Consider the following 19,278-nt stretch of genomic DNA (forward strand, 5'->3'; position numbering starts at 1 on the left):
TTAAATCACGCAACACACAAACATAAGCACCAACCTGCTTCCCTCCTACTAATCCCCAATAGAATCTTTAACTTAGCAGGAATCAACAACTGCCCTACCGAGAAATCCTGAAGCTAGCAGGCTTCCAGTACTCTCTGGTACTTCTACAACTGGCATCTCTGCCCACTCTATCTCCTATTCCCACTCAATCTAACTCACCTAATTCTCTCTAAATCCCAAAACAAATTACTTTCACTTCTCCTCCTGTTGCCCTACTTTTGTGCTACTATTTAAAAATCTATTTACCGATACAACTAAAGGGGAGCCATGTCATATGGATTTTGCCCTCTTTTCTTGTTGAGCCATGCTATACAGTATCGTTATAAACCATTGACAAAGCCAAGAAGGCCCACAGAGGTCACACAGGCAAGAACTATTTGCTTTGCCAGTGCTTGTTCTTCTGCTTAACACTTAATGCAGGAACCTACCACATTATCCCTAAAATCATCCTCCTTTCAAGGGTGTTCTCCTTGGATTCACCTTCACTGTACAGCAAGCTAGATACCTCTCACTCTTGAGTCAGAAAATGTTGCCTGCCAGTCTTTCTCTTTCCAAATAATGGGTCGCTCTTCTGAGAGTCCCAAAAGGCTGGAGCTTATTTGCCTCCGAATTGAAAGGGCTGTTTTTTGCAAGTGTGATCAAATCCATGCTTCCACCCATTGAAAGAAAGGCCACTTGTAGTAAGTAGCTTAGAAAGCTAAGTGCCAGGTTGGAAAGTGCTAGTTTGCTCCCAAATGTAGGTGCTTTTTGAAACAAAAGGAAAGAGATACTGAAAGTTAAATATTTTATGGCAAAGGCCACAATGAGGTTGTGGCCGAATTCGGCCCTTAATTGGCTGAGTTTTTTTTTTTTTAAACCTTTATTTTTCAGTTTTATGAAACAAAAGACAGCAGCAGTACAGGTGATGCGATACACAGCACATGGCAGTTCGTAATGAAGAACACAGTCAACCAAGGAACGCTCAGACTATCTATCGGCAGCACTCCGTGTGGCCTAGCAACACACCAAGAGTGCAGATCTAAAGAAACCAGCATCACTGGGGTCACCCCTCTTCCCCCCATCTGAAGTCGAGTTATCATCCCCACTCGAGAGTTAAAAGGAGAGGAACTATGGCTGCTTCTTTCCTGCGCTTTTTTTTTTTTGTAACTGAACCAAGTAATTCCCACCCAGTTATGCTAAGAGCGCAACAATGCACCGCAGCCTTGACCCTTTCAAAAATGTAGCTTAGTTGCCTGCTTTGTTTGTTCCTTGCTTGGCACTTAGTGGCAAATCGTGTATATTTCTCAGTAGCTCTCTTTTTAAAACGAAAATGTAACCATATTTTTGATTGTGAAATAGTGTGAGTGAATATAACATGCCGCAGATAGTTTTATGCCAGCCAGGCAACGTGGTAAAGTCAAGGCCCTATGCCAGGCCCATAAGGCCCTACATGGAACTGGCCCTGACCTTCTGCAGCATTCTTTTAAATGGTACAGATCGGGGAGAAATCTTCGATCTATGGGTGCTTAGAAATTTGTGGTCAATAGATTCAGGCTTGCAAACTGGGGGAAGAAGTTTGTGACTTCAACGGCAAAAGAATGCAATCTACTCCTTCAGAGCCACATCAAATTTGCTTATGTTTAGGATGGCTTCAAAAACGTGTTTTTGTGTTAATGAGGAAACCAAAAAAGTGCATCGGTTTTTCTCACTCGTGCCTTGACACCTACGATATTTGTTTATGCTCTATAAATCATATAACATAAATAAAGTGATTTTTGGTGGTCTGCGCACTGTTGCTGTTTTAACGGCTCATAACCCTCAGCAAGAATTCACTTAAAAATTTGCTCTTTTACCAGAACACTTTTTTTCAGTAAAAACAAAAATATGGTAACTTTGCTCATCACCTTTAATTTACTTTACAGGTTCTTACAGATCCCATACTTGACTTTTTATTTTCTGATCTGTCTTACTGTTCAGGTTCATCGAAGCTTTTTCTGCCCTCCTGGGTGCCCCCTGGAGTTTTCTTGCTCTGTGATCCTTTGTACACATTTCTCTTTCTGGAACTTTCTCTGCTTGTCTTTCAAGTGACAAAGGATGCCTCCACCTCCTGCTGACTTTCAATGCTGTGCATCTTTTGTGTTCTTCTCTTGTATTTTTTTCAGTTGTGTACGTTGGTTTGCCTTTTGTCCGTACCCGCTCTAAGTGACCCTCGTTATGGCCCGCCTTGCACGGGGCAGGAAGGGCCGCCTTTATAGTGTGCTATTTTGTCACTCACTTGAGGCAGAGCAGACAATCCAGATTTTTTGACACAGGTAGTCCTGCCGTTTATATGTTGAAAAGCGAAGATAAACGCTGTAAGGATTCATCATCGAATGCAGAAGGTATACAAAATCCAAAGTAATTCAAAAATTCATAGGGCGAGTTAGTTGTAAATCCGTCACTTGGTGTTTTCTTTATATATGAAATGAATCGATTAACATCTTTTATGGGATTCACAATAATCCTAATGTATGCATGTACGCAAAATCTACTTTTGTCTTTGCGTACGTCTATCCCTAAAGCAGCTTATTATCTCCCTTTGGAAAATAAGCTTTATAGAGATATTATTTCCTTTTCTCAAGATAACCCCGTCGCCGTACACCCTCTATCACAATAAGGGCGTTTGAGGTTTTTCCACACACTTGCTTCAACCTTTTTTTATTGTTGTATTTAATAATTTTTAGTAGTGGTCTTAGATGCAGTATGACAATCCACTAGAAAGCTTGTTAAATACGTAAAGTTGAGACTTTATGAATGTTTGCCACATTTCTAATGATCCGCTGCATGCCCTATGCCAAGAAACACCCATATTCCTTCATGAACCGCTGTTTCTTGGCTTTTGCAAGGGAAGGTTGTGTTCCTACAATTTCAATGCATCAGTATCATAAGATCTCCTTTTTCTAAACAAAAGGCATCGTTCGTGCACTTAGTAACATTTTAGTCCTCGCCAAAGAAATGTAAACGAGGCCTATGTTTGTTTTGTGTCTTTATTATGCACGGCTACATCTGAGCGTCACGTTCTTTGCTATAGTGTGGAGTACAGGGGTTAGGCTTTTTTTCTAGGTTTATTCAGTCGTGGCCGTTTGAGTGTAAGGAATAATGCGACCATTTGTTTTTTACGTTTTTGTTTTTCTCTGAACTTTTCCCCATATTTATTATAGCATGTCTGAATGGCCAGTAATTCTGCATAGCACTGGTACATTTCCTGCAGAGTCCTACTCTACTGCTTGGATAGGGGATTCCCAGAAGGTCTCTTTGCCGATGTATTGGAAGAAGCCCCCCACCCCAAGTCCTGTTATTGAAATGATGCTGGTTGTGGCAATGATTTTTACAGTTTTCGTGGCACAGCATGGCTGTACTCCAGGGGCATGGTCTACTGATTGACTTTAAAATCCAGTGTGTTTGTGCGTCGTGTGACAAGATCATGTAGGTGTACGTCAGAGTATTTGTAATAAGAACCGTCATTGGTTTTCTCTGCACTTTATCTTAATGCTTTGTAACACCTCCTGTGCTTTTCCTGTGTGTAACACTGCCTCGTGTTCATCCTCCACACTCTTTCGCTTACACCATTGTAGGCAGAGTTCATAACCCTTCGCACATAAGCAGCTCATCTGGATAAGAGGTTGCTAAATCTTCTTAGAGGAAACCGAAGGGTGCCCTAGCTGGCTCAGGTTTGAAACAGTTGACTGTCTCAGACCTAGCTGTTTCCTGGCATTTCAAGAGGAGGAGAAAGCCTGTGAAGATTCCCCTCATCTGATTGGCTGGTGAATTAAGTCTTGAATGATTCCAGCCTCTCGAATAGCAGTGAACATATTGTGTTAGTGCCACTAACTGAGATCATGTGCATGGCCTCAGATCCCTTAATTGCGAGGGCTACACTAAATGAGAAATTCATGTACTGTCGGGTTTCTTGCGCTGGACTCAGCTGCCTGTTTGAGCTAGGCTTGGACCAAGCCTGAATTCTGCATGTCGCCCTGCTGCTCTCTGCCTGTCCACTGTCAGGAAGTGCTCCCAGGAGGAGACCCTGTCCTGCTACACAAACAGAATTTTGCCAAAGGTAGTAGCGAGCCAAATCACCCTCGACAAACACGGAGGCATGGCAGAGCACCACTTCCACCGACTCCATACCATTTCCACTCTCCTTGCTTTAATACCACTTTCATTACGCACCTGTACAAATCCCCAGCTCTATCTTTTGTTCCTCACAGAGTGTATCCTTTTAATTTAATTTATATACTGTGCTTTTTAGCTTTTATTTTCATCCTGCCACTCCTGTAATATTTAACGTTCTCTCCTCTTTTTTTGGACCTTCCTTGAGCTCTCCACTGAAACCTTCCCGCTCCCTTTCCCGTTTCCATTCGCAACAACGCCATTCATGTTTCCTAACCCTCACCACCATTTTCTATCCTTCAGCTAATATTTCTTGGCAGATCAGCTTCTTCCAGTCCTCTAGCAGCAATTCTTGGTACCTTCTCCTTAATTTCTCCATGTCCCTTTTACTCTCTCCTTCAGTCCGCGTCTCTTCATATCTCCTTTTCACTTATATAATCCTACCCTCCCTCAACCTCTTCTTTTCCTCCCTTCCTTCTGTTATTTCATGGCTGCTCCTCTTCTCTCAGCAGCATTCTTCACCACCTCCTAGTAATCCTTCTGTATTTCTCTGAGATGAGTCCTGGAACCCATCAGCACGTTTGTTTATGCACCTTTGATTTACAAGTCGTTTGTACATATGATATATTTTGTTAAAGGCATCCAGAAATACCTAGACTTCAGAGGCTGTGCAGGATCGATTGAGGTCCGATAGCCTAAGTGAGAGCGATCTGCGAGGAAACCTTCATCCTTTTACTGCCTTGATACGATTTCCCACCTGACCACAGCGTCGTTTAGATGGCTGCTGTCTTCCTTTTAGTGCTTTGCGGTCTTGTCTTTGGAAACATTTAAGCACTAAGTGCTTCTCTACTGCAAATTGAATATGGTTTATAGGAATAATAAGTACGTCAAAACATTACCTAAAAATGGTGCAAAAATGCAGACTTCGATGGGTGGTGAGTTCCAAAGTGGTAGCACCCTGAAAGAAAATCAGCGGTGCAGTATGTAATTTACAGGTTTTGTGCAACATAGATCACGTGCTACTGGTACAGTAACATATGGGCAGGGGAGTTTTGCTCAACCCTGGATGTATGTAGTGCTCTGTGAAGCAAGCAGGACAAGGTAGCACAGAGTTGAGCTACTACCAGCGTCTGGGCCATGTTTATCCAAGAACTGTGGCTATGGAGTGACAGTACTGCAGGAAATCCATGTATGAGCAAAGCATCGGCATCATCTCCAGTAAGTGTGGTTGTAGTAGATAGAGTAAATTCATGATATTTAGAAACCTGAATATAGGGCCTTTTCTTTTTCGCCGCAAAAAAGTATTTTCTTGAAAATATTTGTCTTTTAGTTTGAAGTTGGCAGTTTTTTGTTGGAATGTTTTTCCTTGCACAAATGAATACATTAAAATGTGCACAAATTGGCTGTACAAACGAAAGCTCCAAAAGGTTGTAAAGAGTTTAAAATGTACCACAATCCACTTCTGTGCAAATCGGTTATCCATACTTATTACGGTTGTGTTCTATGGGAAGTAGTTACAAGTGTGCGTGCAGTTTTAAACGTGTTTGTATGTTCTTGGTCAAATGTTTCTTTCTGGTTAGGAAGGTTCATTTTAACAAACCAACTTTCTGTCCTTGATGTTAATGTGTTGCGAAAGAAAATTTCTGTTGTTAACGGGATCGAATCTGTTCTTAACCAGAACATGTTTTGGTGTCGGGGTCCCTTCCTGATAATATGTTGCTTGTGTTAAAGTATCTTTCCTCAGTGGGTAAGGGACGGCTCTTAATAGTACACTTTCTGGTTTCGACTTGATGGGAAGTGTCAGTTTTTGAAAGCTGTCTGGCTGTTCCTTTAAGGGTGAGACTGTTTAATTTCTTCACACTGATTTCTCTTTCTTGTTTTGCAGTTTTGATGGCTTACTTGAATCCTGGCTACCCTCATGATGTCATGAAGCGGTCCTGTCTAGTCCTGTGCAGGAGCTACTGATGGGAACGTGTCCAATATGAATGTGAGGGATGTGGGAGGAAGGCGACGCTTCGAGGACAGTGAGTTCACCTTGCACATCTATCCTGAGAGCATCGCAGAGGGGACGATCTACTGTCCCATCACTGCCAAAAAGAACTCCACGGCCGCTGAGGTCATTGACTCTCTCATCAATAAGCTCCAGCTGGACAGAACTAAATGTTACGTTCTTGCAGAGGTGAAGGAGTTTGGTGGAGAAGAATGGATCCTAAACCCTACCGACTGCCCAGTGCAGCGTATGATGCTGTGGCCACGGATGGCACTGGAAAACCGCATCAGTGGGGAGGATTATCGCTTCCTCTTGCGGGAGAAGAACCTGGATGGATCCATCCACTACGGCAGTCTTCAGTCCTGGCTGCGGGTGACAGAGGAGCGCCGCCGGATGATGGAACGTGGTTTTCTGCCACAGCCACAGCACAAGGACTATGACGACTTGTGCAGTTTACCGGACCTCAATGAAAAGACCTTGCTTGAAAACCTGAGGCACCGTTTTAAAGAAGAAAAGATTTACACCTATGTGGGCAGCATTTTAATTGTTATCAACCCATTCAAGTTCCTCCCTATATACAACCCTAAATATGTGAAAATGTATGATAACCACCAGCTGGGCAAGCTCGAGCCCCACATTTATGCTGTGGCAGACGTAGCCTACCATGCTATGTTGCAGCGCAGACGGAACCAGTGCATTGTGATCTCTGGGGAAAGTGGATCTGGGAAGACACAAAGCACAAACTTTTTAATCCACCACCTCACGGCGCTCAGCCAGAAGGGATTTGCCAGTGGAGTGGAACAGATCATCCTTGGCGCAGGACCCGTGCTCGAGGTAAGGTTTACTGCGATATTGAACTATTATTTCTACATTGACGTACAGTGCGATATGAAATACAGTTCTGATGTAATAGAGCACTGAATGTAGATCGCAATTCTGAGCGGTACAGTTATTACTTTGGAGCTGGAATACAAGCTCTGTGCAGATGAAGTCTCGAGGGACTTGAAACCAAAGTACCTGTTATATTGACAACCAGCCTGAGGGGGGGTGGTGCTGAGCTTGTATGTAGTGGTGGATTACATGTGAAGTACAGGGTGCGGCTGTATTGAGCTGTGCCAATTGTAGAGGAGGTGCAGTGTTCAGTCTAAAGACTGCAGAAAGGATTGGTTTCCTGTGATTCTAGCATGTAACTGAGGAGGCCAAGCTGATAGTAACAATAAAGATGAATAAAGAAATGTGGAAATAGTGAAGTTGAGACTGATAGTCCTCGACTAGGGGTACTTGGTGTAGTTTGGAAGGGTCAGTGGATAAGGACACATACGGCACATTTGGCAGCATGTGCTTGGTAGGAGTGAAGATAATGGCCTTTGGAAGGGTATCCAAGCGGTACTAGTGCCACTGTTGCCACATGCCCTTTTGGGACAGGGTTCTACTGCCAAGTGATGGCACAAGGCAGGGTTGACGTCAAGGAGTTCTGCTGTGGGTCATGGAATTAACATGGGAATTCTTTGAATATTTGTAGCTACATGAATATCTATTCATCTATTCAGAAGCGAGATGTGAAGAAATCACGTGATTATTTCTGTCTGAGCAGATTCTCTTGCTGTTATCCGAAAATGTTGTTGTGGTGTTTGGGCAGCTGTCGGAAGGCATGTCTGGTATCTAAAATAGAAGCTGTATATTGGGAGCCTGGACATGGACACAGAAATGTCTCCATACATAAATGAGCACACTTTTGCCGCTTAAAGAGGTTCATATAGATGTAACTAAAACTCTTTGTTGTACATTACCAGGTTGTCTTTTGGTTACAGTAATTGCTCTTCGTTAAATGTTTTTATGTCTGTCTTATTTGAGCCTCCTTACCACTGTGTGTGCGCACATACGCCTATATATGAAGTAATAGCAAGGGCTGTTTTGGGTATGTGTAGCATACATCTAAAACATAGGGCATAATAATTATGTTTGAAATGTCACCATCAGGGACTTCTAGAAAAACCGCATACGAAGCCATCGTTTATATACCACTCCAGGCTGCCTGTTGGAAAGAAGTGCTGTACTGCGAAGCTAGCGTCTTTCCATTGTGCCAGAAGCCCTTCAGTCATATGGCCCAGATCCTACATATGTGTCCTTGCAATTGTCCCTGAAATCCTATTGTACAGCAGGCAGTTCTAAATCTTAAGCATTCCTGATGTGCCGGACGCATCCCGAAGGTGAGCTGCCGACCTGGCCAGAATAACAGCACAGGGAGTTCTGCAAACTACTAATAAGGCTGCTTTGGTAAAATCTTGGGCAGTGAAAGCCCACTATAGACCATTCTGAATAAGGCAAATGGTAGTGGGATGCCCATAGTGTCCTGGGGAGGGCTTCCGTTCTTTTCACCATTGCTCTGTTCTTGAATACGCTTGAAAATCTAGGCAATGAGAAGCTCCTGAGAACTGCTCCCCTGTAGCTATGGGCACGTAGGTGAGAGGCTGCTTAACCCCTTCGCTGCTGCGAACATTCCGCTGCAGCGCTGGGGGGGGCAGGGGGGCAGCGCGGTGGGCCTGTGCTCATGACGGAGCCGCTCCGTCATGAGCCACAGTTGAGCTGTGCTCATGACGGAACGGTTCCGTCATGACTCCGCCCATTTGCGTTGTCGCCCCGCACAGGCGGGGAAACAGCGCCGCGCAGGCGGAGCGGCCGCCAACAGGATTGTCATGACGGAACCGTTCCGTCATGAGCACACGGCAACCGTGGCTCATGACGGAACGGTTCCGTCATGAGCGGGGAAGGGGTTAAGAGACCTGGTTATGGAGGAGGAGGTGGACAGTTTCCTGTCTCCAAGGTGCTCCCTTGCCTGGTCTAGTATCTCTCCAACACAATAAAAGTGTTTGAAACTCATGCTCTGCTTCTACCTTGTCACCACTCGCCCTTCCCACCTTCCCTCCCAGCTCAATTTCAGCCCCCTTTTCACCTATATCTCCCTCCACAATATTACTACTCTGCCTACACCTTTGTGGCTAGTCAGAAGCCCCCTTGCACCCTACTATCCCTTTATTTCTCTTTATGCCCATAGCTTAGATTTATCGTATCGTTGCCAGCTACGGATCTCCCCTACTGTATTTGCCACTAAGCTATGCTGTGCATGCAAACATTCAACAAAATCGATTACAGAACATCTCGGACGTATCAGTTCTCTTCAATTTTAAATGTTTCCTAGCTACATCTCCTGAAGGCAGTAAATAAACTGGGTGTTCAGTGTTGGGGCACAGTGAATGAGCTGGGGTTCCTTTCACAGTGTTTGCTACCTACGCCAGCTCGAACCGTTGTTACATGGAGTTAATTTCACAACAGTTGAATACCCTCGCTTAGAGGGCTAAGAGGGTAGCATCATACATAGACTTTGGTGCCTATAACTGCGTGTTCAGTGCATCGAAGAAGACCAAACTGCTTCTACCAGACAGAATAAGTTTCTGGTTTGCTAAAGACATGTTGGGGACATTTGGAAAAACTCAGAGAGAATACAATCCGCCCATTGCTTACCATTGGCTTTGTGGTTTGTAACTCATATTTGCTTGCTTTCTATTTGCTTTCTCTATGTTTTAGGCTGTCCAATTTGAGTTCATCCCTTCGCAAACCCTGTTTACTTTACTCTTCCACCAATAATGGATTTTAGTAAATAGGCCGTTAAGTCTTCTCATCTTTTCACATTTGCTGTACTTTCAAAGTCAGAGGTGAAATGTCAGGCTCTGGATTCCAGGGAGCTCTGTGTTTACTTTTTTTTCTGTGACATCAAAGTGAACTAAGTTATGTGACAATCATGCTGGCTACTCGAAGTACTTGAGGAAGGATGTACAAAGTTATTTATTTTTCTAGCACACAACAAAACTTAAATGTCTGTAAATATACTGTGCAAATATTTTAGAATATATCAGAATTAGAAAAGCACGAATGAAGCATATTATTTGGTAATTCTGAAATGTGGTGGAAACAAATATTTTAATAGGATCAAAACAAATCAATACACTCGATATTTCCAAACCTAATTTGTGTGCTGTATACTTTTATCAGTAAAACTGTATGTCTGTATAAATGTAATGGTCATTTTAATTAAAGATGTGTTGTCTGTAATGGTAGTGTGTCACCACACCATGCATATTCCACTCTACACCACTTCACTCTGTACCACTCCACGCTGCGCAACTCCACTCTACTTCACTGCATTGTACTCTGCACCACTCCAATCTGTGCCACTTCACTCCGTACTTCTCTACGCCTCTCTACTCCATCCCAATGCACTCTACCCCACACTACTCTACTATGCACCACTGCACACTTCGCCACTGCACACTACACTGCTCCACTCTCAACACTCTACTCAATGCTACTCTGCAACACTGCACTCTATGCCAGTGCACTTCATGCCAATGTACTCTACTCTGTACCACTGCACTCTACGCCAGTGCACTCTATGCCAATCCACTCTGACACTCTAACCTACTCTGCACTCCATGCCACGATACAGTATGCCACTGTACACTACTGCGCTCCACTGCAAAAACAGTCTATTCCACGCCACTGCACTTGACACCATTGTTCTCTGCGCAACTCTACTCTGTGCAGCTGCACTCTACGCTACTCTACTCTACTCTGAGTTATGGCAGTCTACGCCACTGCACTATACTCTGCAACACTGCACTCTATAGGACTTTACTCAAAACCAATGTACTTTTATGCCAGTCTACTCTGCACTACTGTACTTTAGCCACGCTGCAGTAAATGATACTTGACTCTGACACTCTATAACACTACTATACTCTACGATGCTCTATGCAACTCCCTCTGTCACTCCATGCCACTTTACTCCACTCTATTTTAGGAAAACCTACTCCACACTACTCTATGCCACTCCACTCTGATAATCTGTGCCACTACCCTCTACAAAATTCTACTCCACTCTGCCATTCTACTCTCTAACACTACTCCACACTATAACCATCTGCTCTGCGCCACCCTACTCAGCACTCCAAATCTCTACATGACTCTTAAGACACACTATGCCACTTCACTCTCCCCCACTCAACTCTACTGCCTTCTACTCAACAACACTCCACTCCCTCCACAACACGCCACTCTGTGACACTCCATTTCACTCCACTCAACTCTACACCACTCTGTAGCACTCCACTCCACACCACTCTTCTTTAACCAACTTACATTTAGCCATTCTAAACAGCAGCCACGCTGGTGTGCATCATGAATAAAACTTATTGGCAAATCCAATACCTGTTGCATAGGTGAGACCTATTTGCTTTGCCAATGACTTTTCCTCCCTTAATACTACCACAGAAGCATATCGGTTGTTTTGCTCACTAGTTTTCTTTTTGATTTGTATGCTTGTAATAAGTTGTTCGGCTTAGGCCTGCTTGTGGGTAATGGGTGCCATTAGAGGTAGAATGGATTGTGCATTCTTACATCATTTACGTTGGAACGGTTAGTTGTAGTTCCTTTTACTCCATGGGATTATAACTATGTCTGCTACCAGTGCCAAGTTTACCTGATGTGTTTTTGTTCAAGATATATTTTTAAATTCTTGAAATGTATTTCTGCTTTTCTTTGAGTGTAGAAGTCCAGTTGCTTTATTTTTCAGAAACGTTTTGGGTTATCCAGAGGGCTGACAGGGCTTAGAGGTTTATTTTTGGAAACAACCAGATTCGAGGTCCAGTGCACTGAGAATTTGACAGTTTGCTGAACAGCAGCTGGGAATGTTTTTCAGGAATGTTTAAGCCGGCCAGGTCCTGGCTGTTTGTGTTGGCAGCACTAGTTCATTTCCCACTAATCGGGTCATAGATTGGCATTGCAGGGCAGCGTATGAGTGGATGATGTTTGCACAGTGTCACTCAGTAATCTATTCGCACGATAAAGGTAGTGCACAAACTCTGGCCAGTGCTAGCACTTGAATAGCAGCTGCAGTTTAACAGCACATCAAAGCTGACCTCCGGCGCCCCATGGTACACTCTTTCTGATACAAGTGGTGACGTATTACATAGATAAGTATTTTATTTATTTCTTGAGTTTTATATAGCACTGGCTAGACCTGGAGGTATCAGAGCGCTTTATATGAGGAGAGTTACATAGCTTCCACGTTACACATTGTTACAGAAGGTACATCAATTACAAGTTACATCTGAAAGGTACATCAATTACAGGTTATATCCGTTGGTTCATGGCGTGTTGCAAGTATGCAAAACAGTGATGGATGAAATGCTTGAATTAATCTCAGCCACTGCTAATCACTCGGGGCCTCATCCCAATCCAATCCATCATTTTGCACACCATGTCGACCTCCGTTTGGACCCAAAAACGCGAAACACGTTGGTTGGGCTGTGCTTGCTGTCTAAAATGATTTAAGAATAAATTAACCACTCTGATTATTACTGCTGGAGTGCAACCCTTTTTTCTTCTCTAGGAAGGATTTGCTGAATGTTCAGCGGTTTGGTTGAACCGCGTGAGTCACGCACCTTTTGGAGCGCCAACAACCCGGGAAAAAGCAAATAGACTTTGGATGCGCGTGTGTGTGTGTGTATGTGTGTGTGTGTGTGTGTGTGTGTGTGTGTATATATATATATATATATATATATATATATATATATATATATATGTGTTTGTTAAAAGTAATTGCGCGCATAAATACAAAAGAATGTGTGTGTGTAGATATATATATACACACACACATTCTTTTGTATTTATGCGCGCAGCAGGATCCCAGGGGTACCACCATCCAAAGAAAGGCGCAACACCAAGTAACAGACTCCAAAGGCAAAGTTGAGAGTTAAATGATGATTTATTCAAGCATCAAGTGTCCAAATGATGCCTTTGGGCTGCCAAACATGCGACCTTGATCACATTCCCTTACCACCTAAAAACGTATACCCACCCTTAAATTGCCCTGGCCACTCAAAAACCCATATCCACCTTAAAATGCCCTTACCATCCAAAAACCCATAGCCACTCTAAAATTCCCTTACCATCCAAAAACCTATTCCCACGCTAAACCGTAAAATGTCCTCGCCATCCAAAAACCCATACCCACCCAAATCGGTATAATTACCCTTGCCACCTAGAAACCCATACCCAGCCTAAACCATAAAATTTATTTTTGGCACCCAAACACCTATACCCACCCTAAACCCTAAAATGACTTTATGGCACACAAAAACCGAGACCCAACCTAAACCCTAAAATTACCCCTGACACCCAAAAACCATACCAACTCCAAACCCTTAAAATGCCCACCCTAAACCCTTAAAAAATAAAAATAAACGTTTCCTAAATCACATAATTAACGAGAGCTTCTATATATATATATCTATATCTATATCTATATATATATATATCTATATATATTATCTACTGGCGGTCGCCAGTAGATAGTTATAGTTAGGACCGTGTTTCCATAGGAAATCTGAAAATTCTATTTTTAATAACTTTGGCGCCGGTTGACGAATCTTCGCAAAATTTTCAAAACTAATGGGGCACTCCGCTCAGTTCCTATCCTGAAAGTCTCGGGGGGGATACGTCAAGCGGGGGTCAAGAAAAAAGGGGGGTCCCAAAACGCGTTTTCCCCATGCATTTTCCCATAGGACCTTTAGTCGAAGGTACAGCCCGAACGGCTGAACAGAATTACTTGAAATTTGCCAGAGAGGTAGTCCTCAGGTCAGGGATGTGCCTTTTGCATATATGGAGTCAATCTGTTCAGTAGTTCCTGAGAAAATTGCAGTTAAAAGCACATACATATCTATAGCCGCGCACCGTGCGTGCACCGTGCGAGCTCCCTAACGTGCGCGAGCGAAATTCTGATTGGTGGTTACATGTTAGTCAACGTTCGAATCGGTCGAAATCAGGAAGTGTCGGCCGCCATTTTGTTTGTTTTCAGTGCGAGAGTGAAAAAGGAAGGTGGCGAACGTGAAAAGGGGGCAGGGTAGAGAGTTCCTGACCCCCTAGCCTTTGTCAGGGGGTCCCTGAAGGACCCCGAAGGCAGAACATTAAAAAAAAAATTATTTTTTTTTAATTGCGGGGGTGCGCGCACCGTGCGCGCACGGTGAAAACCCCACCCCCCAAAAAAAAAAAATTTAATACGTAGTTTATTGTCAAATAAATATATACAAAAAATAATAATACATACATAACTTAGCATTTAAAAAACCGTACAAATTCACTGAAAAAACCATAGGTTTCACACACGTTATAGTTAGGAATTAGCATTTAAAAACCTTCCAAATTCACTTAAAAAACCATAGGTTTCACACATGTTATAGTTAGGTGGATATTTCACTCGTAAAAAACCAATGAAATTCCCCCGTTATAGTTAGTTCAGATAACTATAACTCGCGCGACCGCCACTCTATCACAAGGATGATGTCATCAGTGATGTCATGAGTGATGCCATTGACCATGTCATGAGTGATGTAATATGTGACGTCATGAGCAGGATTGCGGGCGCAAGTTATATTTATCTGAACTAACTATAACGGGGGGATTTCATTGTTTTTTTACGAGTGAAATATCCACCTAACTATAACCTGTGTGAAACCTATGGTTTTTTAAGTGAATATATATATATATATATATATATATATATATATATATATTTAATACTTACCTAATACTTACATTTTAAATGCATATGCCGTTATCCCTCATGCCTTTATGATGAAATTCATCATAAAAGCATGCTTTGCAAAGCCATAAGCCATATGCATTGTAAAATCCTGTGTGGTAATGATGATGCGTGGTAACGGCTGAATTGACATAGCAATGCGTGGTAACTGCTGGGTTGTAATGGTTGTTTCCCGCTTGTGTCCAGTGACACTGTGTGCACGGGACCCTCGTTTGGCATACCCATCCCACTTAGAACGACACAATAAGTATACAAAACCGTGATGGATGGAATGCTTGAATTAATCTCAGTCAATGGTAATCACTCGGGCCGCATCCCAATCCATCCTCATTTTGCACACCATCCCACCTCAGTTTAGACCAAGCTGTATGCATTTGAGTCTTGACCCTGCTCCAGTTGGAACAGTCCAGCCTGAACTGCCAAGTCAGGTCATCCCTGAACTGGAGCACAAGTAACCCAGGACTGTTTTGCCCTAGTTATGTTACTCACTGGAACCAAGCTTTACCCAGCTGATGAACCCATAACTAGGGCGATACCGTTCCTGGGTTGCTTGTGTTCCGGTTCAGGGAGGACTTGGATTGGCTGTTGGGGCAGGACTGTTCCAAGGAGCAACAGGGTCAAGACTGATTTGAATATGACTAGATCATTAGGTGGCATGGTGAACAAAAGAACGATGGGTTGGAGTGCTATACCGGGGATTGCCAGTGGTTAGACTTATTGCTAGCAGCCCCCCATTAACTTCTGTGCATTTCATGTATTCCATAGCTAGGCACTCGCGGGTTTTTTAAGCTTTATTCTCACTAGGAGATGAAGGTGTCGATTTGTGATTTAGTGCTACATCTTGTACGATATGGAGATGTTAATTTGTAGTTGAAGCCTATATGCTGTAAAATATGCAGGTGCTTTAATATGATTGAGCGGTATGCACACTATGAAATGGTGGAGTTGATTGTGTAGCTGAACTCTTTACATTTCAATACATAAACAGATTAATATGGTTGTATCGATTCAACTGGCAGGCTGTGAGAGAGAGAAGTCAGTTTTGTTGTGACTGAGCTCCCACGGTGCCTACCCTGAAAAACCCGTGATAGCAACAGAACTGCCCTAGGGAATCACCAGCTCACCTTTGGCACCTGAGAGTGAGCAACAGGGTAATCCCATGGAAAATGTGTGTAGTGGTGCAAGTAACAAATCAACTAAGATACCATACATTTAAAGTAATACATTTAAGGCTCAAACTTTCAAATGGCAGAGTGCCACAGAAATGAAGTAAAATGAGGGACGTGGGGTTAAAAAGTTAACAAAACTGTCCATTGTGTTGATGAAAATATGCTTGCATGAAGGTTCGAAGCCAGCAGGTATTTATTAACAAAAGAAAAAATAATCAGCCTCCCACACGCTATTTAAATATTTCTCCCTTGAGAGTGAGGCTTTAATCTTCAGAGATGGGCACATCTTGAAAGCACTGGTTAATATTCAGCAGTAAGATGACAGCAGCAGTTAGTCATACGAAGACAATATTGAAATATTAGGTTATCATTGAGAAACTATTCTTTGTTTCAAAACGAATGATCAAGAGAGTACTACAAAAGAGCTCAAGAGAGACCAGTGCACCAAGAGTATCAACTAGAAAATCTCAGCCTGAAGTAGAGGCAAAATACCAGTGGGGCTGTTTGCAAGTCTTAGTTTTTTCTACAACCCAGTAGGTGTGATGTAAATTTACTTTGGCTAGAAACATTTCAACATGTACGACTTCGAGTTATTTTAAAGACTAAAATAAGTATTTATCTTTCCACACACCCTCATAACCTGCACATAACTGAAGTGACTAAAAAGTATGACACTTAACCTATAATGTATCTGTGTATATTTTATATTTTACATCTTTCATTGCTAGCATGGTGATCTCCAACGTATTCAGGCGTATCTCTCTGTGGCAAGGGTTGCATTGAGGATAAAGAGAAATACCTTTTTACACCGATCATAAAGAGGCTAAGGCCTGGTCAGCAGCCTCTGGCTAAACCAGTTCTCCAAAAAATGGGCATACTCGCAACACCGTAGGATAGTAACGTTTCCTACTGGAATTGTGCTAAGTAACATGGTACAAGTTTGCAGCTGAGCTCTATTTGCTGTAGGATGTGCACCTGTCAGTTAGGGAAACCTTGTAGAAGATACTTGTACTAGTTAGTAAATATATCAATTGTTATATGTAGGTTCTGTTGTAGGTTTAAGCTATCATTCCTTAAATGTATTAACTGTCACTATAGTTAATTCAGCTCTATACCTTGCACTCACATTTACTAGTTTTGTGGTGGAGGTCTGTGCCTTCTATAAACTGGTGTTAATTTATAGTTGAGCCCTTTGGCCTAGTGTTGATTTGTAGCTCTGGTCCTAACCAGATAAGACACTCGGGTGCTAGTTTGCTACGGAGTTCTCCTTGTGTTATGTGCAATTTTTCATTTATTAGGGAATTTCGGTCTGCACAATGCAGGAAAGACGTTGAATGCAATTTGAGTGTAAGTCGTCCATAGGATAACTGCAATAGGCGTGGTACTGTTGTGCCACATGTCAACATGTGTGCAGCAGCTGTAACTATTTAAAGGCAGAGTATATCCTGGACTTTCAACAGGAACACATTTCAACTAACCAGTAAGAGAACCCACATGCGAAGATGCCGTTTTACCCTTGGCGCTTGCACATAAGGACTGTGTTTTCATCGTTCACCGGAGTTCTAGAAATCATTAAGCAGAGCATTTTAGGAACAGTTGCCTTGTGACACCAGAGATTCTCGACATTTAAAAGGACAGCTTAGCAGAGATGGGCATTACCACCCGAGCCCTCTTGGAAACGTGACATCTGTGTGGCATTCAAGAGGTGTGGCCTCAATTACAGTGAATACATTGCATTCTATAGCTAGTGCAACCTTGAAGTAGTAGTATAAGTGGACTTTTGTCCGGCACATTAAGTCTCTTTCACTTTCTTTGAACTTTCTGCGATTCAGTCACTATTCCGTGCGCCTGCTAGGACCTCCTGCAGCAGTCGCCATGTTTGAGAAGGTCTTTCTTAAACTCAGGGATGGTGGGGCAGCTTTGCTTTTGTTAATTCAGACCTGTTGTTCAGCTGCCCGGTTATGGTTAAACTGAATAGCTAATAGACGAGCTTCTAAAGACATTAAGCAGCAGGATTTATTTTCATTTGAACAAAGCCTACCATGCCTGTTGTTTTGCCTGTTTCCGCATCATTCATGAGGAAGGCCTATTCAGGCAGGGCCTGCTGCAAAATCCTGACCAGGGCGGGGCTATTTAGAGACAGCTAGGGACTAAAAGGAGGCCAGTGACTCATTCTCTGGTCGCTGTGGTGATGTTTTGCCGCAGCCTTTTCCGCATATTAGAATGTGTAATCAATTAATGTGACCAGCGGGTTCTAATTTTTTTAAATTTTAGAGATACAGTTTCACCTGTGTTAAGAAATAATGTAAATATAACATTGTCCAAATTAGTGACTGTTACTTGCTTGTCATCTCAGTTTTAGTAATACAGTGGCGGTGTGTCACCGTTGCTCTATGCATTTAAGATCATTGTGACGTAGTCGCCTGTAATAATCTATAATAGACATGTAATTTCATTTTTCCCAATGAAAAAGGAACTCTGCCAACTCGCGTGTAAATATGGTATAATTATAGACGAGCAGCCATCAATAACATGAACTTTTTTTACCGAGGGGTTCCAAGTGACAGAATGGAGAGTGAAGTGAAACCGGAGTTTAATATTTCAGTTGGAATCCTGTGATGAAAATATCCATCTTACATTGTATATTGTCTCCTGACCCATTGTGAGCACCCACTCCCCTACAGCAGTTTTGGGGGAGAGAAGTCCTGAGGTAGCCACGCATAAAATACATTACCAGACCCCCCCCCCCCATTAGACTCACATCTCCTTACTCCCTATCTGCAGCACTTCGCAAACTCCACTCTCAGTACATTAAAAAACAAACAAATTTGGCCTCCTACCACCCTCACTCTCTGCCCCAGCAGAGCCCTCCGCTACCACGCTCAAACGGTTTTAAAAATACTGGCTTCCTCCTATCCTTGTCCGCCGTCTTCTAGTTCTTTCCCCCAAAATATGTGATGCGCTGTCTGCTTCCAAAGGGATGGCGGAGAGGACGTGCCATGTCCTGAAAGAGCATTGCACTGAGAGTGAATCCCGAGAGTCTCAGGGTCTCCGGGGCATGCAACTGGTGAGTACGTTGGTGGTTCGTTGCCTCAGAGTGCTTCCTGCATTCTTCCCACAGGTTTGTGGAGGCAGAGATGGCAGGTGAAATGGGGGACAGTCCTCAGCCCTTTCACTGCTTTGTTCAGGTCTCTGGAGACCTGTGCAAGGCAGTTGAACCACTTTCCCATAACAGCAGTCAATTAACAGATTTTAATTCCTTATTCTCGCTAATTAATGACTTTTGAAGCATA

The 19,278-nt window shown here is 42.9% G+C and overlaps 1 protein-coding gene across 6 annotated transcripts in view; it reads left to right on the forward strand.

Moving 5' to 3' along the window:
* MYO9A (myosin IXA) overlaps positions 1-19,278 on the forward strand; it is a 1,236,948-nt gene that overhangs the window by 64,343 nt on the left and 1,153,327 nt on the right. For all 6 annotated transcript variants that reach the window (XM_085643964.1, XM_085643968.1, XM_085643966.1 and 3 more), the window contains exon 2: positions 6,053-6,991. In XM_085643964.1, the coding sequence (XP_085500090.1) occupies positions 6,149-6,991 (843 nt within the window). In that variant the 5' untranslated portion in view covers positions 6,053-6,148. The remainder of the gene's footprint in view (positions 1-6,052; positions 6,992-19,278) is intronic.

This window comes from Triturus cristatus, chromosome 3_1, assembly GCF_964204655.1.
Source record: "Triturus cristatus chromosome 3_1, aTriCri1.1, whole genome shotgun sequence".
NCBI classification, from domain to species: Eukaryota; Metazoa; Chordata; class Amphibia; order Caudata; family Salamandridae; genus Triturus; species Triturus cristatus.